This window comes from Ovis aries, chromosome 9 (genome assembly GCF_016772045.2).
Source record: "Ovis aries strain OAR_USU_Benz2616 breed Rambouillet chromosome 9, ARS-UI_Ramb_v3.0, whole genome shotgun sequence".
NCBI lineage: Eukaryota > Metazoa > Chordata > Mammalia > Artiodactyla > Bovidae > Ovis > Ovis aries.
The window spans coordinates 43,655,950-43,683,602 of NC_056062.1; the positions used below are offsets into that span (position 1 = coordinate 43,655,950).

Genomic DNA, 27,653 nt, shown 5'->3' on the forward strand with positions numbered 1-27,653 from the left:
CTCCACTTAGCTTTCTGTACATCCCCAGGTGAAGTGCCCACACCCGGGGGCACACCATGAACAGGTGTCAAGGCTCTGGTGAAAATGACTGGCTAAACAACTTGAGAACTGACTTTTACACACACTAAAACTAACAGTCGCTCCCGGGCCCGCTTAGTCCGCGGCCCCCTAACTTGCCCAGCTCGCACAGGACCACCCCCTCCCGCAGGGGCATCCTGGGAGCCAAGGTCCCAATCAGGCCTCGGAATTCGTAGATTCGGCTCCGCCTACCTCCGGGCTCCACCCCAAAGGCTGCCTCTAATCTCATCTGCTCTCTAACACCGCCCTCTGCCGGCCGTTCCTCGGGTAGCCCGCTCCTTGAGCCCCTTCCGGGTGCCCCGGAAGCGGAACTTTCTCTTCCGGGTCGAGCGTCCGGGAAGTCGCACGTGTCTGGGGTGCCGCGGCTTTAACCCTTGTAGGAGGAGTCGTGACTAGAACTGTCTCCCAGAGGTAGCGAGCCGAACCGGAGCCATGGAGGGCCAGAGCGTGGAGGAGCTGCTGGCAAAGGCGGAGCGGGACGAGGCAGAGAAGCTACAGCGCATCACGGTGCAGAAGGAATTGGAGCTGGAGTTCGACCTGGGTAATTTGCTGGCCTCTGACCGGAACCCCCCGACCGGGCTGCGGCACGCGGGACCCACACAGGAGGCCGAGCTGAGGGCCCTGGCGCGGGACAACACGCAGCTGCTCATCAACCAGCTGTGGCAGCTGCCTACCGAGCGCGTGGAGGAGGCGCTGGTGGCACGGCTGCCGGAACCCAGCACTCGTCTGCCGCGCGAGAAGCCGGTGCCCAGGCCGCGGCCTCTTACTCGCTGGCAGCAGTTTGCGCGCCTCAAGGGCATCCGTCCCAAGAAGAAAACCAATCTGGTGTGGGACGAGGTGAGCGGCCAGTGGCGCCGCCGCTGGGGCTACCAGCGAGCCCGCGACGACACCAAGGAGTGGCTGATCGAGGTGCCGGGCAATGCCGACCCCATGGAGGACCAGTTCGCCAAGCGGATTCAGGCTAAGAAGGAACGGGTGGCCAAGAACGAACTGAACCGGCTGCGTAACCTGGCCCGCGCGCACAAGATGCAGCTGCCCAGCGCGGCCGGCATGCACCCTACTGGACACCAGAGTAAGGAGGAGCTGGGCCGCGCCATGCAGGTGGCCAAGGTCTCCACTGCCTCTGTGGGGCGCTTCCAGGAGCGCCTGCCCAAGGAGAAGGCGCCCAGGGGCTCTGGCAAGAAGAGGAAGTTTCAGCCTCTTTTCGGGGACTTTGCGGCCGAGAGAAAGAGCCAGTTGGAGATGCTGCGAGTGATGAACAGCAAAAAGCCTCAGTTGGACATTACGAGGGCCACCAATAAGCAGATGAGAGAGGAGGACCAGGAGGAGGCGGCCAAGCGGAGGAAAATGAGTCAGAAGGGCAAGAGAAAGGGGGCCCGACAGGGTCCCGGGGGTAAGAGGAAGGGGGGCCCGCCCAGCCAAGGAGGGAAGAGGAAAGGGGGTTTGGGAGGCAAGATGAATTCCGGACCTCCCGGCCTGAGTGGCAAGAGAAAAGGGGGGCAACACCAAGGAGGAAAGAGGAGGAAGTAAATTTCATCCTTGGACCTTCTCCTAAACCAAGAACTGTACTTAATGCTAAGTTCTAGATACAGTACCCAGATGCACAAGATTTGGCCACTGCCTTCACTGAGCTTGAGGTTAAAGGGCCAGGTTTACCCTCCTCTGAAGATGATATGTAAATGTTGGACTGGACAAATTAATGTATTTCCCACAACCAAAACTCTGGCTGGAGATTAAAGGTTGTATTTAAGAACATCTGAATTAGGGAAAGAATCTGTGAAAACTAGGAATGAGTTTTACTTTTAAACAGCCTTTTTTTTCCCTCTCTTTAAACTTTGGATGGGGTTTAAGGGAGAGACTTAACAGCTGGTTTCTGCATTATTTTGATGACAAGTTTGTGTATTTATCAAAGCATGTGGGAACAGAAAGGTTACATTTTAAGTAAAACCAATGACCTGGATACCTGGTACAGATTATTTTCATTTACTTTCTAGAAAACATAGCAGTTACATTATGATTTCAGCAAGACCACTTTTATTAGAAAAACTCATCCTGCTTTCGGTGTCAGATATAATACTGAAAGTGTGTCTCTTTCAAAAACAAAATTTGATGCTTTTCAACACTGAAAACATTAATTTGCTGTAAATGATAAATTTGGACTTCACTAAATAATGGTAATAATCCTCAATCTCAGTTTTTTTTTTTTTTTTTTTAATGTTTATTTATTTGGCTGTGCTGGGTCTTAGTTGCAGTATGTGGGATCTAGTTCCCAGACTAGGGATTGAACCCAGGTCCCCTGTATCGGGAGTGTGGAATCCTGGCCACTGGACCACTAGGGAAGTCCTAATCCTAATTTTATACTTAAATCTTTATCAGTATTTATATCCCAGGTGTTTTTTTTTTAAGCTTCAAGTGGGATCTGTTTGGGGAAGAGAGAAAGAAACCTACAAAATCCTTACTTGCAATATTACTACTATCTTTTGATTCATTTGTCAAATTGACCTGCTGCTGCTGCTAAGTCACTTCAGTCCTGTCCGACACTGTGCGACCCCATAGACGGCAGCCCACTAGGCTTCCCAGTCCCTGGGATTCTCCAGGCAAGAACACTGGAGTGGGTTGTCATTTCCTTCTCCAAGGCATGAAAGTGAAAGTGAAGTCACTCAGTCATGTCTAACTCTTAGCAACCCCATGGACTGCAGCCCACCAGGCTCCTGCCTCCATGGGATTTTCCAGGCAAGAGTACTGGAGTAGGGTGCCATTGCCTTGAGCTGATCTAATTAGCAGGTGAAACATTTACAGTTATCCTGGATGTCTTTCCCTAACGGATTTCAGTAACTAATCTTTGTAAAACTAAATACCTCCTGAAAAGGATTCACAGTATACAGATCTAGAATGGCGGGCTTTTCTGCTGTTGTTATAGCTCTGGGGAGCCACTCTACTCTTGCTTTTTGGTCGGACACCTGATAGGAAATCGAGAGTTTGTCTCATTTTTCCATTGTCCAATTTTTATAGTCTAGAAATTGCTATGAAGACGAGATTAATTCCGATTTCATAATAGGTTACTAAAAACACAGATGTTCAACTTACTGTCTCATACCTTCTGACAAAGTTGAACTGTGCCATCACTGATCATCGTTTCCACTGGGGCCTGGAGCACTTGGTGCTGTAAACCCTCCCTTCTCATGTAACCATGGCAAGTTTTAACCGTTAATTAAAAAAAGAAAACGTAATGGTATCCTGAACAGCTTCTTCCAAACCAAACCGTTTATAGAGCATTTAACACCTTTTAAATTCTTCTCAACTGTCTGGGATTTTCTGTTGTTTGCTTTGTTTGGGAATTTTTCTGCCTTTTGTTTTGTGACTTGATCTAGCAGTTGCACACAAAACTAGTCTTGTTAAAAAAGGGGGGATGCAAAGTTCTTATTTACCGTTAAATTGAAATACAGTTGTGTTAGTTTATTCTGAAAATACACTTAAGGCAAAAGAGCATTTTAAAGGAGCGGGGGTCGCTGCCCTTGTTTCTCCCTCCCCCACGTCCTTGCCTTGTGAAATAGACAGGAGAGCAGACCAAAACCCTACGGAGCAGTTACCTGTATGGCAATTTCGAACGTGGACAATGAGACTTTGCGGCTGGGGCAGCCGTAGCTTCAACTAGTGGGAAAATGTTCCGCCGCTGAGCGCTGTGGCTGGGGTGGGCGGAGGAGAAGCGGAGGCCGGGATTGGCCGGCGGCGGAGGGGGCGTCGCCGCGGGAGGAAGACTCGGCTCAGCCATGGCCGCCGCTCGCGCCCGGGTAGTGCACTTGCTGAGGCTTCTGCAACGCGCAGCGTGAGTGCGGGGCCGGCCGGACGGGCGGGCAGGCAGGGGACCCTAGGGTGCGGCGGAGCCCCCGGGGAACGACCCGCCCGGGCCCGCGCGTTCTTCCTCGGATCATTTTCCGGGACGCGGTACCGCAGAGCGCTGCGGCCTGGACTCCGCTGTCAGTGTGCCAAGTAGCCAAGCAGCCAAACGCAGCCACTTGTACTTCGCCTGATCTACCATTGAAACTAAGGTCGAGAGAGGAGAGCTCCAGGTCCCAGTCGAGGCAGACAGCGGACAGCTTGGCACAAGCTGTCCAAGACAAATGCATGTATCCAATCAGCACATACTGGGTGTATGGTAATGCACCAGAAACTATTCTAGGTGCTGGGGGTACAAGGACAAGAGGCTTTAGATCAGTTTAAAGTTAGCAGAGAATTGCATGAGGGGATAGCAGTAAAGTTAGGCATTGGTTCAGTGGTAGCATTCTTGCCTTCCACGTGGGAGGCCTGGGTTCTGATTCCTGGCCAATGCAATGTCCTTATGTTGGGGCTTCCCAGGTGGCACAGTGGTAAAGAAATCTCTGCCAATGCTGACACAAGAGCGGTGGGTTTGATCCCTGGGTGGGGAAGATCCCCTGAAGAAGGAAGTGGCAACCTGCTGCAGTATTTTTGCTTGGGAAAATCCCAGGGACCAGTCCATGGAGTCACGAAGAGTCGGACATGACTTAGCCACTGAGCACGTGCACAGGGATGAAAGGGGTCTGTGCAGAACGCAGAGGACAGGATGCAGGAGAGAGGGAAGGATGTGAAGACCGAGGTGACCCGCAAAGGGACTCAGCCACACATATACATGTATACATTCTCCCCCAAACTCCCCTTCCATCCAGGTTGCCACATAACATTGAGCAGAGTTCTATGTACTAGTTATACGTTAGATCCTTGTTGGTTATCCTTTTTAAATACAGCAGTGTGTATATGTCAATCCCAGACTGGGTTGCGGTGGGGGGAGGGGGTGGTGGGATGGGGGGGAGGGGGTTGATGATGCAGGAGAGCAAAGGAAGAATTGTTCGTTGTGATGTTTTGAGAAGCTGAGCAGAGCTGAGATTTAGTATGCAGGGGAGAGGTTGGCCTTTGCTAAGATACGGCCAGTTTTATCAGTGATACCAGGAAGGAAGTCAAAATAATTGTGCCAGACCCAGAAGGTGTGTAGATGAGAGCCTGGCTGTAACTTTGCAGAGTTCAGGAGGCCAAGGAAATGAAGTCAGCAGGATGTGGGTGAGGAAGAGAGAAACCAGAGGGTGAGCAAGCCAGAGGGGAGAGGAGGGTGAGAATTTTAAGCATGAAACTCTTAACTATGATGACAAGGATCAAATAAGGGGAAGGCTGGGACATATGGGACAGATGGAGGTCCAAAGAAGGCAATAGGGGGTGGGATTCAGACCACAATTGATGAGCAGAAATGATGAATTGAGGTAGCCTGAGAGCTTGGAAATTATATAACAAAAAGAGAAGCAGAGTATCCTCCCACAATGTCGAATTTTCCTTCCCTTTGAGCCCCTCTTCTTGTCCTGGAGGGGCATAAAGCAGCGAAGGACCTAGAAGGTAATGCCAAGTGAAGGACAACCCTGGGACCCTGCATTATTCGGTTTTCTCCGAGGGAGCCTGCAGATGGCTCAGGCCCTCCGGGATGCTCCAGGAGAAACCCTTACACGTGGCGCTTTCCGCCGCGCCCACCAGATGGCAACCTCTACTCATTCTGGCGACTCACACCCGACCACCTCCTTGTTCACTTAATTCAGTTTTTGAGATCTTGACCATCATTGAGTTTAACGCTTTTCCTTCCTTCCCCTTTCCCTTCTGCCCTCTCCCCTCTCAGATGTTTTCAGTCCAAGTCTGCACTCGGCGGAGGGCGGAGCGGGGTATGCACCCGCTTACCTGCGGGACCCACCAGGACAGGGTCCCATGGGCAATAGAAACACAAACCCTTTTGCGAAGCTCAATCGGATGGCGGTCAACAGAACAGGAAGCCAGAGAAGGGACTGACCAAGGGCTAGGAGGCGACCAGGATGTGGAAGTCAAGGGAGGGAACCTCTAGAAAGAGCACATGGGATATCTGTAGAGGAGCGGACTGAGGTGAGGGATTGAGGAGAAGAAGGTGACAGGTGTGATCTCGGCTTAGGGGGACACGGAGGAGGGTCCGGGGAGGGGACGAAATCCTGGAGCCGAGAAAGGCCGGAGGCGCCACGTGGTGACCAGGGGGGGCCTGCCGGCCACTGAGGGCTTCCAGAGGAAGCAGCCCAGAGACTGTCTGAACACCCTGAAGACAATGGGAAAATGCAAGGAAAGTTCGGGAGGAGAGAGGTAGGGTCTGAGGTGCGACTCGTTAACACTAGGTCAATTTGGCCAAAGCTCCTAACCTAGTAAGAAGTGAGACCTCCTCTTAAACTTTATTGTAGCCCAGGAGCACTCATCTCAGTTCCCCACGGTATTAACTGCTGCTTGAATAATTCGCAGAAGAATGATCCTACAATGCTGGAAAGACTGAGTTGGCTTTTCGTCCATGGTGATTTCTGGCTTTTTCTATTGTGCAGGTGTCAATAGCTGCTACTTTGAAAGCATCTTAAAACTAGAATGCAATGTGTGTTACTTTAAAACTTCCTAGCTTCAGATTTTCTGGTTTCACTCTATTTTTTCTTTTTCTGATTCCCTAGATGCCAGTGCCCGAGTCATTCTCATACTTATTCCCAAGGTAATAATACATTTTGTGTTTAGCCACAATTTCAGTGTCCACATTTGGCAATGCATTTGGACAAAGTCAAAGCATGTGAGAGGAAGATTGATGCAGATGATTGCTTTGCTTTTGAAACTGGTAACATGTGGTTCTAATTATCTGGAGAAGGATCAGCAACCCACTCCAATATTCTTGCCTGAAGAATCCCATGGACAGAAGAGCCTGGTGGGCAACAGTCCATGGGGTTGCAAAAGAGCTGGACATGACTGAGCAACTGAACAACAACAGTTCTAATTCTGTCAGCTGAATGTATGCTACTGATTATGTGTTTGGCTCGAATATATATTTAATGCTATTTATAATGTCTTTCTTTTTGAAATAGAATTATTTGCCAAAGCTAAAAATGGTAATATAAATAGGATATTAGGATGGTCTGAGTTCAACAAACAGAATTAATCAAGATGAAATCTTCGAAAGGTTCTAATATATTGCAAAAAAGAGTCTAAAGAACAGTGTGGTTCCCAGAAGTAAAAAAAAAAAAAAAAAAGTATTGATGTTTAAAATAACACTATTTCTTAATAATTAAAAATGATAAAAGTTTTCAGTTCCTACAGACATCTTAATCCTTACCAAGTCCATTGTCCACAGTGAACAGCAGGAGCTCACTGTAAGTTCAACATGTCCCCAGAATGTCACATGAATTATACTGACACAAAAACTGATTTTGCCTCTTAGGAGAAAAGGTCACATCCTAACAGTGGTAAGGGATGAAAAAGGAGCCTAAGCAGAAACTCACCAAGAAGCTGATTGGGAGTAGAAGAGATAGAATAACTAACCAAGGACTATTTCCTGCCATGAGAGTGACTCATTCTTTAGGACCAGCCAAGGGACCACCCCAGTCTTTAATAGCCATCCACCAAGCAGAAGCATGCCATGCCTTTTTAGCCCTCATGGACACATGCAGAATTTTGTCTTTAGCTGCTTTTCTGCAATTCTTAGCTTAGTTTTAACAAAAAATCAGTAATGTTTCCTATTTGGGGCAATAAAATTAGTAATTTAGAGAAAGATAATCTCAGTGTTTTCTAAGATCCAGTTTATGTCTTTTCCTAAATTTTAGTTACCGGAGTAATAGACAATTTCTTTAAACCCTATCAGTATCAAAGAAATCTGAAATATGATTAAGGATACCCTTGCCCTCTACCAAAGATAGATTGTTATCCAGTTGTGGTCTCTTTTCTTTGTCTCATAAAAAAAAAAAAAAAAAAATGGTAGTGAAAATTGTTCCGTAGACTTTTTTTCAATCTTATGACTGGTCAAGACTGATAACAATAAGTAGATGAAAACAAAGATAAAATCCACGAAGTAGAGACTTCTTGTTGTTCCAATAAGACAAAAAAAAATTTTTTTTGCCACAACTAAACCTGGCACCTTGCAAAGAAATGTCCATTTATAAAAATTTTTATTAAATTTCCCAGAGAAAACTTAATAGTTCATAGGCATAAGCTTGAAAAATATCTTAGTGTAATAAGCACCCTCCATAGAGAGAAGTTTTATTTAAATAATCACAGTTATTAAAGAAGTGTAAGCAGGACTCTAATGAATGAATTTACTAATAGTTGTTCTCTAATAATAATCAACTCCATAGCATCTAGAGGATTTTTTTATAGCAGATTGTTAGTCATTATGTTTTCAAAAGTATATTTTAATTTCAATGGAGAAAATATTTTAAATAACTTTATTTTCACAGTCTGCACCAATTTAGCATTACATTCTCTTAAAATGCAGAGTTTAATTTGAATTGAATAGGCAACAATGAAACTGAGAAGTGTATTTTAAGTAAGGCTTCAAAGGAAATATTTACATTCACTGCTGAAATCCCAATTTACTATCAAATAACAATATCTTTGCTCTGTTTCTAAGGCCTACTCTGATGCTAACTTTTGCACTTCTAGCTCCTGGACCTTCACCTTCTGGAAAAACAACAGATTATGCCTTTGAGGTAGATCTAATTATTCATTCTTTTAAAAAAATATTTATTTCTGTATATATAATATTTGGCTGCCAGATCTTCGTTGCACATGGAGGATCTTTATTGCAGCAAGTGGGATCTTTATTTAGTCGTAGCATGCAAACTCTTAGTTTTGACATGTGGGATCTAGTTCCCTGACCAGGGACTGAAGCCAGGCCCACTGCATTGGGAGAGCACTCTTAGACACTGGACCACCAGGGAAGTGCCTATTCATTCATTCTTTTAGGAATGACCTGAAAAAATACAACCAGAGTATTTCCCTAATGCATTACTATCTCATTTGAAGTCTGTTATTAATTGATGTTCCCTAACTTTATTATTTGATCAGCACCTATTTAGCAAAGTATTTTGTCAGGATAATGGAGTATAAATATTCTGGTAACACGAGTAATGCCTAGAATACTGTCTTCTGTACACACATTAAAACAGGACAGATTCCCAGTTCTACAGACTCCATCTTATATGTTGTATGATGAATCTTCTTTAGTTTTGTAACTATAACAACCCCCAAAGAGGTTCAAGTAATCTTTGAAGCAGGACTAAAGGAACAATTAATTCCGATGATTTTTTATCACACTGTGATTACATAATTATATGTTAAATCTCTGTCTCCTCCTAGTTCAAGGATCATAAATTAAAATGTGATCAGAGGCCTGACAGTTAATCATTCCAGGCGCAGACTGGGAGGATGGGGCTGAGTTGGCTGAGAGCACAGGCCCATCTGAAGGGTGCAATCTGCCCGTAGCCCTGCTTGGTTGCTGCCACACTGGATTGCAGCCAGTACTGCCTGATTGAGGTCTTCCCAGGTGGTGCTAGTGGTAAAGAACCCACTTGACAACACAGGTGACATAAAAGACGTAGGTTCGATCCCTGGGTAGGGAAGATCCCCTGGAGGCAGGCATGTCAACCCACTCCAGTATTCTTGCCTAGAGAATCCCATGGTCAGAGGAGCCTGGTGCACAGTCTATGGGGTTGCAAAGAGTCGAACATGACTGAAGCACCTTAGCATGCATACATGCTGCCTGATTATTCAAGAGAGATAGAAATCCAGATGGTCACATTGTTTTTGTTTTTTTCCTTTAATTGGATAATAAGAGTTACTATCCAAACCAAAAAAGGAAATCTAAACATAATATGGATCAAACAAAGCATATCTTCAGGCCAAAAGTAACCTATCATCCATCAGTATAAAAGCTCTTCTCTCGGCTGTAAACTATGAAGCCATGTTTGTCTTCTTCATAGCTGTACTACCAGAGCCTAGGACATGCCTGAAACATAGCAGACACTCAGCAGTGTTGGTTGGATGAAAGGATGAATAGACAGAGGGATAGATAAATGCATGCAACGGGGGTTGGAGAGATGACTGATTGGATGAGTGGATGAAGGCATGAAAAATACACAAAGACAACATTAACATTGGAAAATAAGATACTGAAGAATCATTTAGGTGTGGAGGCAAGAAGAGGCAGGCATGTCAAGCTGAGGAAACAAATGAAGATTATGAAATGTTTGGGAAAAAATACATAATTCTAGTGTATCTGGAAGGAATGTTTGCTTAAAAAAGTGTGATGTGTGTGAGGCCAGTTGGGGTGACTTAGAAGGCCATGCTGGGGCATATATACTTTATTATCTAGACAATGAGGAAGTGTTCCAGGGTTTTAGAAATGAAATAACCAACTTTCCAAACACCTGTCACCTAAACCTTGTATTTTTCCTCAGATGGCTGTTTCAACTATTAGATATGGAGCAGGAGTTACCAAGGAAGTGGGCATGGCAAGTATTTAGGATTTCTACAGTCTTCTACTATAAATGTTATATATCTTTTACAACAAGCACATATTAACAATTGTTGATCCTTTGTTTTAATCTCAAAGCCTGGGTCAGGCCTGGTTAGTCCTTGGATGGGAGTCCTTTATTTTGGACTTAATGTTAATTTTGTGAGACGTGTCTATTACATTTCTTGTGCAATCAAACTTAACTTATAAGTTATTTTTGTTATTGTAGGACCTACAAAACATGGGTGCTAAAAATGTTTGTTTGATGACAGACAAGAACCTCTCCCACCTCCCTCCTGTACAGACAGTGATGGATTCACTAGTGAAGAATGGCATAAACTTTAAGGTTTATGATCATGTGAGAGTGGAACCAACTGATACAAGGTATTCTTTTATTGTTGTTAAATTTACTTTAAGCGGAAGCCAGTATATATCAGTGCTGATTAAAATTTGCCCCAGACCTGACTGTATAGCCCTCCGGGCTCCTCTGTCCATGGGATTCTCCAGGCAAGAGTACTGGAGTGGGTTGCCATTTCCTTCTCCAGGGGATCTTCCCAACCCAGGGATCAGATCCATATCTCCTGCATTGCAGGTGCACTCTCTTCTGTCTGAGCCATCAGAGAAGCCCTATTTAATGGCATGGCAATTTATTTCTGGAAGTCCTGACATAATGGCATTCATTTTCCCTTCTCCAAGCTTCATGGAAGCCATTGAATTTGCCAAAAAGGGAGCTTTCGATGCCTTCCTGGCCGTGGGTGGCGGTTCCACCATAGACACCTGTAAAGCCGCTAATCTGTATTCATCCAGCCCTGACTCTGACTTCCTAGACTACGTCAATGCCCCCATTGGGAAGGGAAAGCCTGTGACTGTGCCTCTGAAACCTCTGATCGCAGGTAAACACTGTCTGTTTTATTTTGCAATTGACAAAAGGCTTTAGAAAAGACGTTGGTCGTGGTGTTTAGGTGCTAAATTGTGTCTGACTCTTTTGTGACCCCTGTACCATACTCTTCCAGACACCTCTGTCCATGGCATTCTCCCAGGCAAGAACACTGAAGTGGGTCATCATTTCCTTCTCCAGGGGATCTTCCCAATCCAGGGGTCGAACTCGCATCTCCTGCATTGGCAGGCAGATTTCTTTACCATTGAGCCACATGGGAAGCCCCGTTAGGAAAGATACAAGTCAGTAATTTTGGGGTGTATGTTTCCAAAGTTTTCTGATTTCATTTTAATACAATACCTTGTTTGGAGATCAAAATAGATTCAAAATTCATTCATGTTTAAAATTCTGATCGTCATTACTGCACAGACAGAGGCAGTTTGGGTCAATGGTAGGGGTCTGCAGAGCTCAGCTATGAAGTCACTTTTTGGAGAAGGAAGGTCAGTGTTTATAGATGCTCAGACCCCTCTCTGGTCTGAGCCCTTCTCTGTTTTGTCCCACTTTGGCATCTGGGAGTTTAAGGGGAATGTTTCCTGTCATTTCTCTGGTGTTGACTCAACCCTTTCTTCCACATGATGGCTCCTCAGCTGACCTGGGGCTTTGTCTGCCCCGGGACATGTGGCCAGTATGGCCTTGTCATGCTGGACGACATCTGCTCGGTGGCAACACAGGACACAGACACGCAAACCCAAATCAGGCTCCCTCGTCTGGTCCACACAGACCTGGGGATCTTTTGGTCTTTTCTTTCCTCCGTTTTATCGCGGTTAACACATCACTGTTTAAAGCCTTACAGCTCAAATGCCCTAACTGGAAAATATCAGCTTCTTCCCCACTCCTCCCCCACCCCCATTGTGCTGGGATGGGAGTGAGTTGACGGCAGATGAACGGCTTTGACATGAACTAGGGATCAGTGGGGCGCAGCATAATTGATGTCTGGAGATTGGAACCCTGTGGTGAAACTGTGTCAGCATCACACAGAGGGGTGATTAGTAAAGTTTAGAAACTTGACTGAACTGCAAAACCGCGGAGCCCAGCAAAGGCAGGGTGTCACTGTGCTTGCTGCCAAGGGGGAATAAAGATGTCTTTTAGAGATGGCAAATATGAGCTTTCTTCCCAGAGATGGCAAGAGGCCTGCTTTTGAATTCCAAGCTGCAGCTGCTTAAACTCTGGCCCTGGAGGGAGCCCAGGGCTCCCAGAGTGCCTCCCTGTTAATACAGAAACAGATACCACATGAACACATTAAACACACATGTGCATAATACAAATGTGGGTGTGGTACCTACATGCGGGGCATACATACATGTTAGCACCATACGGACATCAGACATACATGCTGACACAGATACAAGCATCATGCATACATATCAAGTACACATGCATTAGGTTTACATGCATGTTAATGTAGCCGTGTACCTCATATATACTGAGTATTCATGCATGAGTAATTAATGCCAGCATACACACATTAAAGACAGGTGCCAGAAAGCTAATGCCAGCACAGGGATCAGACCTGTTCCTCACATGTTAATGCAGACACAGTCATACACATCAAGCATGTGTGTGCTAAGCTGCTTCAGTGGATCTGACTCTGTGACCCTATAGACCATAGCCCACCAGGCTCCTCTGTCCATGGGATTCGCCAGGCAAGAATACTTGGGTTGCCATGGGTTGGGAGTGGGTTGCCGTGTCTTCCTCCAGGGGATCTTCCCAACCCAGGGATCAAACCCACGTCTCCTGCATTGGCAGGTGGATTCTTACCACTAGCACCACCTGGGAAGCCATCCACATTAAGCATACATACATATTAACACAGATACACGCATCAAGCGAGTAGACAAGAGCAACAAAGCTTTCTTCTCTAACTTTGCTCCTTATCTCCTGAGGCTGAATTAAGTATCTCCACTGACCTTTATTTAGATCCTCTATTAAAATTAATTTTTTTGTTGTTCAAGTTCCAACTACCTCAGGCACAGGGAGCGAAACTACCGGAGTTGCCATTTTTGACTACGAACACTTGAAAGTAAAAACTGGTAAGAACTTCCTCTATAAATGTTTTTTAATTCTCTTAGCTTTCAATTCCACTCCTTTTTCTTTAATCCTAATATTTAAAATTCAAAGAGTTACAGAATTAAAGAAAGAGTATGCACATAGACACATGTTCTTTCTTTTCCCATATACATATAAGAGTATGAAGCAGTCTAATAATCTTGTTTTTGAGAATTACCTATGAAAGCAGATTGAAATGCCATGAACCAGGGCCATTTTTCTGCCCAAGTTAGTGACTGTATATCAATGACAAATGGTTATTTCCTTTCCCAGCTTTTTTACATTCTAACTCATTTTCTTTGAGATGTGATTTTTTAATAATAAAATGTATAATTTTAAGAATCTGGTTTGGTGAGTTCTGACAAATATATACACACATGTACCCAACACCCTAATCAAAATATAGATATTCCCACTGCTCCAGAAAGTTCCCTCATGCTTCTTCCCAGTTAATGTCTCCAGCCCCATTCCTAAGTACCCACTCTTCTGCCATCTACCTTCTTTGTCATCTGCATCCTATCATCTTCTCCAACTCTCAGCTAATCTGGGAGAAATGTCCCTCTCCTTGAGATGGCTCAACATCCTTCTTCCAGGGCTTTGTAGCAGAAAAAATTAGCAATGAACCGCACATTTATGGTAACTTCTCTTTTTAAATTATAGTATCCTGTGACATTGTTAAAGATATTAATAATAGTAAGCAACACTTAAATTCTCCCTTACTTTTTTTTTTTAAAGACTTCCCCATCATGTTATCTAATGTGGTCCTTACAACATCTCTGGGAGGGATGGAGGCCCTGTGTCACCAGAGTCTGAGCTTACAGAGAACTCTCAGAGAGAGAAGTCAGAGAGGTACAGACATGTACCAGTGTCACGCAGTAAGTCACAGAGCCAGGACCCAAACAAGCAGTGTGGTGGTAAGCCAGTTCTTTGGAGTTTTATGAATAAATAAGCCCTGAGTTGTAGTGTTTGAGTGGTATAAATACTCCACTATAGCTACAACCTGGAGCTGGGACCAGATGGCATAGTGGCTTTTGTAAACTGCAGGGAGCTTCAGCTGCCCTGAAATTCCCAGGTTTCTGACTCCAGATCTTTTTCCGCTGCTCCTTGCTGCCTCCCTAAATGAGAATGAATCTTATCTCATATTTTGATTTTTTTTTAGGATAATTTCTTACCCTAAAGTTATTTGATTTTTTAAAAAATCATGTCCATACCTATGGCCTGTGTTGCAAATCCCTGTCTTAGGCATTGCTTCGCGAGCCATCAAACCCACACTGGGCCTGATTGATCCTCTGCACACCCTTCACATGCCTGGGCGGGTGGTCGCCAACAGTGGCTTCGATGTGCTCTGGTAGGTACCCAGGGCCCCTGAAGGGGCTCTTTTGGGGACTCGGGTCAATGCACAGTACTCGACTGCTGAAAGCACTTGCTAAGCTCTCACTGATTGTGCTCCACAACCACCCTGGCTTTGGCTGTCATCATCCCCTAGCCTGGATGACAAGGCTGAAGCTGTAAAGAGGAGGTGAGGTCCTGGGTGAGTCACAAAGCTGCTGGACCGGACCAGCCACAGCTGCAACCACGGGATCAGAGAGACAAGTACGCAGCATCTCAGGCCCACAGCACCGCCTCTGCTGCACCAACCCTGGGTGCCCGGGCTGCAGCCAGAGGAAAAGAGCAGGGACAGGAGTGTCCACTTCCTGAGCTGGACAGGCTCACTGTCGGCACTTACACGTCATCACTTCCCCACAGCTCTGTGCCAGGCGGAAAAGAAAACTGAACTGGAGACATTTAGCAACTTGCCCAGAGCCACAGCCCGTGTTCTCCTGGCTTTAGCTGCCATGTGCCAATGGCTCCCACATCCATGTTTCTGCTCAAGTTCTGGGCTCTCTGTTCCAGTGGCATCATAGGGACCCATGGGCACTTCACATTCAGCTGGCCCCAAAAGACTACCATCCGTTTACACATGTACATTTTTTCCCCCATTTTAACATCTCTGAAATCAGGGCATATCTGTATATCTGTGGCATGCAGTATGGTTTTCTTCTTCAGTGGTACTTTTTAAAAATGGTGCATCTTATAATGCATGGCATCTGGGAGTTGATGAAATCTGACCATTCTCTCACCACCACCACCTTACCCTTCACAGCTCCTCCTCCTGGGTTCCTTACCCTAGTGAGCAGCAGGACGTAGTATGAGCTTATCCCTTGTCTCATGCCTACACCTAGCCACAGAGCTCACTCTCATCTGCTTGAATCTCTCCCATCTGCTCCCTGCTCTCAAGCCTCATGGTCCCACCTCAGTTCAAGCCTGGACCCAGGGCAGCAGCCTCATCATCAGTTTTCCTGCTCACATCCCATACTCCTTCCATCTGTCCTCCACACTGGCCTCAAGAAGCTTCCAGAATGCAATATGACCACTGCACACATACGCACACACGCCCCTCTACCTTATCAGTCTCTCATTGCATTTCCACACCTCCTGTCTAAAGCCAAGTTTCTTTGGCCCTGGACTGTCCCCAGTGCTCAGCTCTTTATCTGCTTGGAGAAGTCTTTCTTCATTTCCACTGGGGCATCCTGCCCTTGATGGAGCCTTTGCTGCCTGCCCCACCTCCTCAAGAACCACTCTGTGCTTTGCTCCTCCCCACTGGGGGACTGTGCGTTGCTTCGGTGATGCCCCTCTCTGTGTGCTGTCTCTCACTGCACTGTGAGCCTGGCGAGGACAGGACCATCTTACGGACTTCTGCATCCCTGTCCCTTAGCAAAGGGGCTGTCACGTCATAGGTACTCAGTTAACACCTGCTGAGTAAAATTCACATGAGCAGGGGGCAGCAGAGTTAGGGTTCATGTCCAGGTCTATCCCAGTCCATGGACTGCTTTCTCACTGCATTACACTGCCTGCCAAGAAATGGGAGAAAACTTGTGTCCAACTCCATCCTGGTCGATGTTGTCAGTGTTTTGGAGAGTTGTCCTCTAATAACTTGGAAATAAGGAAAATGAGATTACCCTCCCTAGCTGGGAACTGTATAATAAATATATTAATATAACAGACCAAAGCAGTCACATGTATGTGAATGACCCACAGACCCAGAGACTTTGCTGTCAATCAGAGGGGAGGGGAGTGAACTCAGAACAAAAGACAGTGATGGCAGTGGCCCTTCCAAGGACTGACCACCGGAGAGCACTTGTGGTCGAAGGAGAAGTCTGCCCCCGAGGCCCAGTGGCCTGTGCTGAAGATGGACACACCCATATATTCAACCTTAGAAGCAGTGACCCTGGTTAGGGCTCCATGGGCCTTGTGATCATAAGTTAGCATCCACAGCTTTGACAACAGGGAGAATAGATGCCATCTAGAAGACTCAGATGTCTGCCCCCCTCAGAGGTTCTATTTTCTCTTTTCTTTTTCTTTCAAAATACATTTTATTAGTGGCATATGGAATTTAAAGTGAAGCAGTTTCTTTCCAGAGATAAAGTAAGCCCTGACAAGTTATTTTAAAAAATGAGCAGATATGTCATAGCAAAAATACCGTCTCCAGTGTAAAGAGGCTAATAGGAATACTCTGCACCAAGGAAATGACTTTCTTTACCATGCTGACCACAGTGGACACCCAGTTCAGCTGGGGGAACCCACAGCACTGGACAGTCATGGACAGAGGTTCTATTTCTTGTTGGAAATCAGTAATCAGACTTCTAAGTTTTACACAGTTTCCCTGGTAGCTCAGGTGGTGAAGAGTCTGCCTGCGTGCAGGAGACCTGGGTTCGATCCCTGGGTCGGGAAGATCCCCTGGAGAAGGAAATGGCAACCCACTCCAGTATTCATGTTTGGAAAATCCCATGGATGGAGGAGCCTGGCACGCTATAGTCCATGGGGTCGCAAAGAGCTGGACATGACTGAGCGACTAACACTTCTGTGAGCTCAGTTCAGTGAATCTACCTCAGAAAGACAGATCCAGTCTTGGGCCCAGAATCCAGATACACAATGGGCAGAGGTTCAACTCTCCGCCTTGGCAGGCTTGTTACCCTCCCTCCGTCCCATGGATACCTCCTTACTGCTTTGCCCACGTTTCCTATTTAGAACCACAAACCCATAGCTTTTGTCTACCAACTAATTCCTTTTGAAGTTCTAATACTTTGTTTCAAAAGATGTTATCTGCCTCTCACATGTAGAGGAGAGTAAACTCTCCATTCTAAGACTGAAAAGTGTAACTCACACACATAGGAGTTCCTGTTATACTGTGTTCCCAATGAGTCACTCATCTGGATGATTATGTTTATTCCCATCTTCTGCACTTGATTAGCTAGAATTCATGGCAGGCCAGTAGGTAAAGAAAACTGATACTTTGTTCTTAAAATAGCCAACCCTGAATTTAGGGCCTATAGGAAAAAAACGTAGACTTTTTTTCAGGCCAAGCATTAACAATAATGGTGAATGATAAACTTTACAAAGTGCTGGTATGATATGCTAAGTAATTTACATGCGTCAATTTTCACATCAGCACCATGAAGAAAGACGTACTATGAGCTATCCTCATCTTAGAATCACAAGGAGGATAGTGACTCTCCTGGCCCCAGGCCCGCACTGGGAAAGCCTGGTGCCAGAATTCACACCTGGGAGCTGACCCACTGCTCTGCACTCTTATAGGAGGCTAGTATAACTATTATGACGCTCTTTGGATGGATAATATGGTATCTGATCAAGGCAGGGTATAAAATGGTAAATATACTTTAGAAGGAAGTCATTTTTCAGATTTAATGCTTTTCTTAACACAACTTAAATGTTTAAAAATTCAACATTATAAAGATGTATTGGTACTAGAAAGGAACCATATGTAATCCTAACACACTCTGGTCAAAAACACAGTAGTGCTGTTAATGTCAACTTCACTGCGTTGTTGTGCAGGCACCCAGTCGTGTCTAAGTCTTTGTTACCACCATGGACTGCAGCATGCCAGACTTCCTGTCTTTCACCGTCTCCTGGAGTTTGCTCAGACCCATGTCCATTGAGCTGATGATATCATCCAACCATCTCATCCTCTGTCACTGTGTTAATTTCTAAAATAAGTGATGACTGTCATGGACAAGAGACAGATTAGTGAGAGGCCTTGTGATTATCAGCACTACAAAGGCATATCCATGGGGGAGTGAGAACCAAGCATTCTGAGGCAGTTTGTGATCTGAATGGAGGGAAGGAAAAAGAGGATGCTTTCAACTGTGTATTTTGACTGTTCCTTGCTAGCCATGCCCTGGAGTCCTACACTGCCCTCCCGTATCACATGCGAAGCCCCTGCCCTTCAAGCCCCATCACTCGGCCAGCCTACCAGGGCAGCAACCCCATCAGCGACATCTGGGCAGTTCACGCACTGCGGATTGTTGCCAAGTATCTGAAGAGGTATGTTGACCAGAGGGGACAGAAACAGGGCAAAAAAAAAAAACCAGTTTCCACCTTCATGAAATGTGGCTTGCTAGATCCTGAAATGTCCTGAACAAGCCTGTTCACCCCAAAAAAGCAGTCACTGTGCATACAGAAGCACCAGAGACCAGCAGCCTCTGGAGGGAGCCCCAAGGGGACAAATGAAAACCAGATCCCTCGATCTAGAAAGGCAAAGCCCAGGATTGGGGACAACACAGGAGCCTGATTTATAAAGGACGCAGCTAGAAGGTTTTTTAGGGGCTTCCCAGGTGGCGCTAGTGGTAAAGAACTCGCCTGCCAATGCAGGAGACATAAGACATGCCGGTTTGATCCCTGGGTTGGGAAGGTCCCCTGAAGGGCGGCATGGCAACCCACTCCATTATTCTTGCCTAGAGAATCCAATGGACAAAGGAGCCTGGCGGGCTACAGTCCGTGGGGTCAGAGTCGGACACAACTGAAGGAACTTAGCACAGCACATGCAGTAGGTTTGTTCAGCAAAACCTCAAAACCAAAGCTGGGGGAGGTCCTTTGAGATTTGGTCACCAAGGGCAGAAATGAGAACCATAAGACAGATGTTGGTCCTGCCCCCTCAGGCACACAAGGTCTACCCATAAGCAAATGCACATGAACCTCAATTTAAGAAATAAATGTCAGGTCTTCCCTGGTGGTCCAATGGTTAAGACTCGGCCCTTCCTCTGCAGGGGGTGCAGGTTTGATCCCTAACCAGGGGACTAAGATTCCACATGTTGTGTGGCACACCAAAAAAGAAAAAAGAAAGAAATGTGTACAGTTGTCTGTCCTGGGAGACGGAAAACTCTTCCTGAAGATTCCCACAAGATTTTGAAAGACTTATGCATGAAAGTGGAGAAGGCAATGGCACCCCACTGCAGTACTCTTGCCTGGAAAATCCCATGGACAAGGGGAGCCTGGTGGGCGGTGGTCTATGGGGTTGCTAAGAGTCGGACATGACTGAGCAACTTCACTTGCACTTTTCACTTTCCACTTTCATGCATTGGCGAAGGAAATGGCAACCCACTCCAGTGTTCTTGCCTGGAGAATCCCAGGGACGGGGAAGCCTGGTGGGCTGCTGTCTATGGGGCCGCACAGAGTCGGACATGACTGAAGCGACTTAGCAGCAGCAGCAGCATGCATGAAACAGCCCTAATAGGCTCATGAGAGAGCAAAGATACACTTAGAGATGAAAAGTGATCCCTAAGACATTGAGACTTATACAAAGTCAAACTCATCTTTGTATTTATACACAACAGAGGGAAAGAATAGGGCAGGTTTGGTCTAGATGTGACTACAGGGCCTCCTCTGGCTGGAGGGGTGGGGTCTAGGACCACATTTTGCAACAGAGCTGGGGGAGGATCACGAACTATCTTGGACTCTCGGGGGCATCAGGGAGCATCTGTCTGCATAGAAGCAGATACAGATTATGGCCAGCCAGCGTGTGTGGCAGGGACATGGGCTTAGCAGAGCAGCAGTGGAAGGTGAGGGGGCAAAATGGAGAGAGGAGAGGCCACGACTCCACCATCCACTACTTCATCTTGCTATTTGGGAATAAGGAACTGACCCTGGATTTTGGAAAGAGACAGTTGCCTGACTATTCCAGATAAAAGGAGAAAGGCTGTGGCATTTTTATTTCAGAGCAGGAACCCTTATTCCAGGCAGAATCACAGAAAAGCAAGTGGGAAGTGGTTCCTTTGGCTGTCCCAGGCATTCCGCCCTGAGGCAGGGCTTCCGAGTCCTGGAGCAGGAAGGCTCAACTACATCTGAAAGCGGCCTTTGAGAATTTGCCTTTCCCATATGGCACTGGGGAGGGATGGAGTGAGCGAAGGCTCGCCCTACAATAACATGCCACTTCCACAGTAAAAAGTGTAAAAATAACATGCGGTTTGCAGATACCAAAAGAGGTCTCCAGTGGGTCCAATTTGGGTGGAGCCACAGAAAGCACGATGTCTGGGCAGCTTGTCTGGCCTGTAGGTACCCCCAGGCGACAGGGACTCACTTCATCTAACCAGCCTAGACCCATGCATCCTGAGCATGTGTTTACCCTCGGTCCACTCGCAACCACGGTCAAGGTCATTGACAAGTGAAGAAGAATGAGTCTCGGGGCACTTTTCTAGAGCAGCTTATGCAGTTTAAGGGTCAGTGCTTTCTTCCCCTGGTACTTTTATCACATGAGCAGCCTGACGGCATAATATATGCCTTTGCTCCCTCCACTGATGAGAAAATACATTTCCCTTCGGTTTTCATCTAGAAGACAAGGTGTCATTTGAATAACTTGCCTAATTTTTCTTCCTATTGAGTAGTGTTTTTTCTTTTTCCTCCCCCAGATCTTTCCCTAAGGCAGCTCTTTATTTCAGTAGGAAATGCCAATGTTGATATGTTATTGTTATGTATTTATATCATCCACAGGGCTGTCAGAAATCCTGATGATCTTGAAGCAAGGTCTAATATGCACTTGGCAAGTGCTTTTGCTGGCATTGGCTTTGGAAATGCTGGTGTTCATCTATGGTGAGCAAATATGAGATTTTATTTCTTCACCTAAGCTATTGTCCTTAAATTTTATTTTAATGTCTATCAATCATTTAGGATGTGTTGTAAGATTTTAAACATGCTATAGAAAAAAGAAATTTAACTTAGGGTCCCATAATATTTTCTTAGCTCAAATGCAGTTTATTGAGTCATAGATTTTTTTTTTCTTTTTGGTAACAGCCTTATTGACATATTATTCATACCCTATAAAATTTGCCCTTTAAAAATGTATAATTCCGTGGGCTTTAGTATATTCATAAGTTGTGCTACCATTACAATAATCAATTTAGAACATTTTATCACCTTTGAAAGAAATCTCATATATCTTAACTGTCACCCACCAATTCTCCTATACCCTCAGTCTTAAACAACTACTAATCTACTTTGTCTCTATAGATTTGCCTTTTCCAGATATTTCATAGAATGGAAGCAAATGATATGTGGTCTTTTCTGTCTGGCTTCTTAAATTCAGCATCATGTTTCCATGGTTCATCCCATACACGTTATCAGTACTTCTTCCCTTTTTCTCGCCAAGCAAGGTTCCATTGCATGGATATACCACATTTTATTTACTCATCAGATGATGGATATTTGGGTTGTTTCCACTTTTTTGGCTATTATGAATAGTGCTGTTATGAAGAATCATGTATAAGTGTTCCTGTGGACATATGTTTTCACGTCTATGGAGTATATACCTAGGAGTGAAATTGCTGGGTCACATGGTAACTCTGTGTTTAAATTCTGAGGTACTGCCAGGCTGTCTTCCAAAAAGGCTGTACTGTTTTGCATTCCTACCAGCAGTGGATGGAGTTTCTGATTTCTACATCCTTGGCACCTGTCATGGATTTTTCAAACACCAAATGCAGGATTTTCTTCTCCTTGATCTCTCTCAAAAAGAAAGGGATTGGAATATTTGTTGATAGCCCAGAATTAATCTGTTTGATCAGAAATGTATTGGTATGTTGCTTTAAAACTGAAAATCGGTGAACATGGAAAATTAAGAGCTGGCCCTTGCCCTGTGCGGGAGGGGAGTTTGGAAGAGAATGGATACATGTATATGTATTGCTGCATCCCTTCACCTGAAATGATCACAACATTGTTCATTGGCAATATCCCAATACAAAATTAAAAGTTTTTTTTAAAGAATTGGCCTTTGCTAGGGAAGTGCAATGAAATGGTCACCCTCAAACTCTGCTGCTGAGAGGAGCACAGATTGGCACCAACTTTCTAAGAAGCAAATGAGCAAAATCTACCCAGAGCTTGGAAAATGTCTCTACCCTTTGCCCCATGAATTCTACTTTTAGGAATGTAGCTGAAAGTAATACTCATGATATGATCAGAGACTTTCCTTATGAGGATATTCATCTAAAAAGTTATTTATAATTGAATATTTTAAGAGTAACCTAAATTCCCAACAGTTTGAGAATGGTTAACTAAATTTCAGTATTCAAAGAATAAACCATCAAAAGTAATGTTTTAAAAGAGTAAAAATTATATGGGAAAGTATTTTTAAAGAATAATAAGTAACTATGTGCATGCATGCTAAGTTGCTTCAGTCATGTTTGACTCTTTGTGACCCCATGGACTATAGCCCGCCAGGCACCTCTGTCCATGGGGATTCTCCAGGCAAGAATACTGGAGTGGGTTGCCATGCCCTCCTCCAGGGGATCTTCTCAACCCAGAGATCGAACCTGTGTCTCTTACATCTCCTACATTGGCAGGCAGGTTCTTTACCTCCAGCACCACCTGGGAAGCCCTAAGTCAACAGCAGTGTTTAAAACTGAATGCACAATACAATCATAAATTAAAGATACATGTAAGAAGACTAGAAGGGGATATCCTATAATGGTTATCTTGAAGAAATAGGATTATGGATCGTTTTTATTTTTTATAACAAATATATATAATGGTTAAGAGAAATCAAACTAAAATATTGGATACTGTTAGAAAGGTACTTTGAAACCTACATGAATCCTTTCATATTGTGGAAGAACACCAAGCCATAATTTCCTGAATACTATGGAGCCTGAAAACGGTAAAGCACGTTCCTCTCCAGCAACTCAGAGAGCTTATACCTTCTGATCTGCTTTATGAGTGATGACAGGCACAGGGCACCTTTTTTTTTGGATAACCATACAATTCACCAAAACACTTCATCTTTCTATGAAATATAATTTTTTTACTGACTAAAAACAAAGTCATCCAATAAAACCCACATTATCAGACTTACAGACCCTTTTACTATAGTAAAGCATTTCATTTTCAAAATATTAATTGTAAAGATATTAACTTCTCACAGTGTTTATCTTCTGGGTCATCTTATAAACTATAATATTGTCCTATTTGTTCACTAAGAATTTGAGAGAGTATAGAGTTTTCCCATTAAAACAAACAGAAAAAATCCCCACAAATGAAAACCATGGTGCCTTTTCTCAATAGCCTTACAGGCTGAAATAATCATGTATGACTCAGTTCCCATTAGTACGTAGCATTTAAAAGAACGTATTAATCACTGGCAAGACGGATCACTGGCGGAACAAGTTTGCACGTCTAGCACAGTACATCTTGGTTCATAAAACTCCCACCAACATATTCAGTTTGTGAAGGAGCACATTGCCAAGGCTGTGCCGAGCAAGATAGAAAATGCATACCCTGAAGACTGTTAAAAAGAAACTTCAAAGTGAATTCTTGATTTCTTCACGATCATAAGGTTAACCAATGTGCTCAAGGAGCAACTTCGACGTCAGTACTTTTTAATGGCATGTAGTTCTACCAGCATTTGATTTTGAACATTTCAGCAGTTTTGTCAATGAATATGCCAAATATCAATTGCATAATAATATATCCTCATAGGACTCAAAGAAAACAAAACGTCTAACCTTGTGGGTTAATAATACCGTCAAGAGACTGTGAGGGGCTCTCCCGTAAGAGTATCTTTGTATTGTTAACTTGAATTTCTGTTAGATGTATGTCAATATAAGGACTTTATTTTTTTTCTAGCCATGGAATGTCTTACCCAATTTCGGGCTTAGTGAAGACTTATAAAGCAAAGGATTACGACGTGGATCATCCCCTGGTGGTAGTATCATAATAAATGCCTTAATTTAATCTAAGATTCCTGTCAATTGCCATCAGTGTTTTTTGTCAATTCTTGATTGTTTGGAATACAGGATAAAGTAATTCAGTATCTAGAATATTCAGGCTGAAGACCAGCCTTGCCCCAGCAGTCACCATGTTTCCTTTCTCCCCAGCCTCACGGCCTTTCTGTGGTACTCACCTCCCCAGCAGTGTTCACGTTTACATCACAGATGTTTCCTGAGCGGCACTTGGAAGTGGCAGAAATATTGGGTATGAACCGTTCATCATAACTCTGTGACCCACATCTATGGAGCATTTCCTAAGATTGCTTCTGAAGATAAGCCATAAAGATTAATACCAAAAATACTAATTTGAGATGATCTAATAATAAAGTGTCAGTGACCTTCCCAGATTCCTATCTAGCACTACAATTCTGTAATTTTGTGTTTCTAAGAGTCTATTAACAATGAAATGGAACCAAGTATTGCTTACTCTAAGTTTATAGTAATAATATTTCCACTGTTTTTATCTCCAAGGAAAGTTAAATTCTGTATACTATTCATGTTACTAATGATTCTTGTTTTAATGGGAAATAAAGTGAGTCTAAATCAGGAAGTAAGAGTAAATTCCCAATTATAGAGAACCTAAACAACTAGAAACTTTACAAAAAGTTCCCCAAAGAAGAATCTGTTTGCTCTTCTGTTGATAAATCATGTCTATAGTAAGATACCCACCGTGCCTTTTGAATCTTACAAGAAATACATGTATGATCACTTTGTGTGTGTGCTTAGTTGCTCAGTCATGTCTGACTCTTTGTGACCCCATGGACTGTAGCCCACCAGATTCCTCTGTCCTTGGAATTTCCCAGGTAAGAATACTGGAGTGGGTTGCCATTTCCTCCTCCAGGGGATCTTCCCGACCCAGAGATCAAACCATCCTCTCTTGCATTGGCAGGCAGATTCTTTATCACTGAGCCACCTGGGAAATTGGCCATTATATATTTTGATTCCCTGTAATCAAAATCAATAATGTATCTTAGATCATTTTAAGTTTATACCCGTCTGTTCTCTTTCCTACCTTCTCTTTTTTTCTAAAAAAAACCTGGACGTTTGGATGATGTGTTTTATGGCAGCAACCTTGAGAACATAAAAACCTCATAAACCCCGTTTCGTGTGTCACCCTCCACTTAATCCACATTTGAGCTACTGCTATGTAATACAGACTGGCCTTGTCAGGCAAGCTTTACTTTCTGTCCAGCTGCTCTCCCAACTAGCTCTGTATCTCGTTCTATTTATACCTTTGCCTGGATTTCTTAAACAGTTCTCTCTGTCAGAGAACAGAGAGGCTAAACCTAATCTATATGGAGGCAAACCATACACACTAGGCTCTTTTTGACCAATACAGAGAAAGTGGACTTGGACTATAGCATGGGGCATTTTGGATAATAAATAATGCTACAATCTGTTCACAGACTGCTTCACTTCCTGGCAGTGAATGTGTCTAGCTAGAATAGATGGGGGACAAGGGTGCTAAGGGTTTGGGATTGGTTCCCTTCCTCTGAGAACTGTCACTGCCATCCTGCCTGAGGTCAGAACCCCCTGGCCCTTCCAGACTGACATCTCTATGATTTTGTGCATTAATTAGTAATCATGTCCAGATTGTTGTTCAGTCGCTCAGTCGTATCTAACTCTTTGCGACCCCATGAAATGCAGCATGCCAGGTTTCCCTGTCCATCACCGTCTCCCAGAGTTTGCTCAGACTCATGTCCATTGAGTCAATGATACCATCCAGCCATCTCCTGCCCTTGCAAATCTCCAGCCCTTGGCAGCTTTCTTCCTTATTCACTGATATGATTGAAGTTCACTGCTCAGTCATGCCCGACTCTTAATGACCCCATGGACTGTTGCCCACCTGGCTCCTCTGTCCTGGGATTTCCCCGGCAAGAACACTGGAGTGGGTTGCCATTTCCTACATATTAAATACTGCTTTCTAAAAGACGCCTTGTTCTTAAATTTGCCCGAAAGGTTCTGTAAAAGATATTTAAAGGAACCTGCCCTTTGGCAACAGAGCCCCCCCAAATTCTCTAGCTGTAGACAGGAGATACATTCCTTCTCTGGCCGTACTGAATGCATCTGTCATCTCATTTGCCTCCCTTTTGGCAGTCAGTGGCAGAGTATTTGAACTTCTGTCTTGTCTCACAAGGTGTGTTTGCACAGGGCTTGTCTTCTTTTCTTCAGCCGTGACTCTGAGAAGGGACACTGAAAGCATAGACCTCTAGATGTCAGCAGATTCCAAGCCCTGAAAGTTACATAAACTTTTCTCCTACAGATTTTCTCAGTCCTCCTCAGTCAAACGCCAGCCTTCTTTCTTGGTCTCCTTCCTGTGCCTCTTTTCTTGGCTCTGTTCCTCTTCCCACCACACAGCGGGCCAGGTGCCCATTGGAGATGTGAGAGCCAAGTGAGCCCCCAGCCCGCACCCCGGCTTCTCTCTGGAGGGGCTCCCAGGCTGGCCCATCGCTGGCGGGGCTGGCCGCTGGGCTGGTCCTCCAAAGGAAGGCACAGCGGTGCCCTTGTCCTGGGGTGAGGGAGCCGGCAGCAGGTTATGTATTCAGCTAGCCTGGGGCTGAATCACACCCAGGCCTGGCTTCCCCCTCTCACTACAGTCAGCGCTTTGTGTCTTCCAGGAGCTGACACCCGCACTGCCAGGAGGCCAGATGCTGGGCCTGTCTTGGCAGACACGCTGCGGAAATTCTTATTCGATCTGGATGTGGATGACGGCCTGGCTGCCATTGGCTACTCCAAGGCTGACATCCCTGAGCTGGTGAAAGGAACGCTGCCCCAGGTAAGAGACACAGCCACCCTCACTCCCGTCTGAGAAGCACCGAGCTGCAGGAGAGATGGGGTCCACCTGGGGCATCTTAGAGGGGAGATGGAAACCCAGATCTACCCACACCAGGCAACAGCTCCCCGTTTCCCCATTGAAAGGGGTCAAGGCTCCCTCACCCTGTCTTCTTCCATAAACTGTGGCTTGTGTGCAGCTTTGATGATGTAACGAAGGGATTCTTTATAAAAACTTAAGATAAAAACAACCAAGCTTATTTTGAGTATAGCAGAATTTCCCTTTTCTCCATTTCTGCTCTTTCAAGAGTGCCCCGTGAAACTATGTGAAGTTAAAAGGACCACTAATGTTCTTTGCCAGTATAAAGAGTTACAAATTCTACTACTTTGTGAAGAACAG

General features: G+C 44.9%; 2 protein-coding genes across 2 annotated transcripts in view; both read left to right on the plus strand.

Moving 5' to 3' along the window:
* The first annotated feature begins 393 nt into the window (after positions 1-393).
* RRS1 (ribosome biogenesis regulator 1 homolog) lies at positions 394-2,038 on the plus strand. Its single transcript, XM_015097790.4, has one exon. It carries the CDS (start codon positions 511-513, stop codon positions 1,606-1,608), a length of 1,098 nt encoding a protein of 365 aa, XP_014953276.2. The 5' UTR covers positions 394-510; the 3' UTR covers positions 1,609-2,038.
* Positions 2,039-3,821: 1,783 nt separating this feature from the next.
* The window catches only part of ADHFE1 (alcohol dehydrogenase iron containing 1), a 33,148-nt gene continuing 9,316 nt past the window's right edge, over positions 3,822-27,653 (plus strand). Inside the window, exons 1-13 of the mRNA XM_027973000.2 lie at positions 3,822-3,904; positions 6,588-6,625; positions 8,560-8,606; positions 10,356-10,409; positions 10,641-10,795; positions 11,108-11,304; positions 13,301-13,378; positions 14,637-14,742; positions 18,624-18,776; positions 21,219-21,317; positions 24,339-24,417; positions 24,590-24,686; positions 27,100-27,257. Coding sequence (XP_027828801.1) covers positions 3,849-3,904; positions 6,588-6,625; positions 8,560-8,606; positions 10,356-10,409; positions 10,641-10,795; positions 11,108-11,304; positions 13,301-13,378; positions 14,637-14,742; positions 18,624-18,776; positions 21,219-21,317; positions 24,339-24,417; positions 24,590-24,686; positions 27,100-27,257 — 1,317 coding nt within the window. The 5' untranslated portion in view covers positions 3,822-3,848. The remainder of the gene's footprint in view (positions 3,905-6,587; positions 6,626-8,559; positions 8,607-10,355; positions 10,410-10,640; positions 10,796-11,107; positions 11,305-13,300; positions 13,379-14,636; positions 14,743-18,623; positions 18,777-21,218; positions 21,318-24,338; positions 24,418-24,589; positions 24,687-27,099; positions 27,258-27,653) is intronic.

Excerpts from the sequence above, each read along its gene's own strand:
- RRS1 (XM_015097790.4), top strand. The coding sequence starts at position 511 with ATGGAGGGCCAGAGCGTGGAGGAGCTGCTGGCAAAGGCGGAGCGGGAC.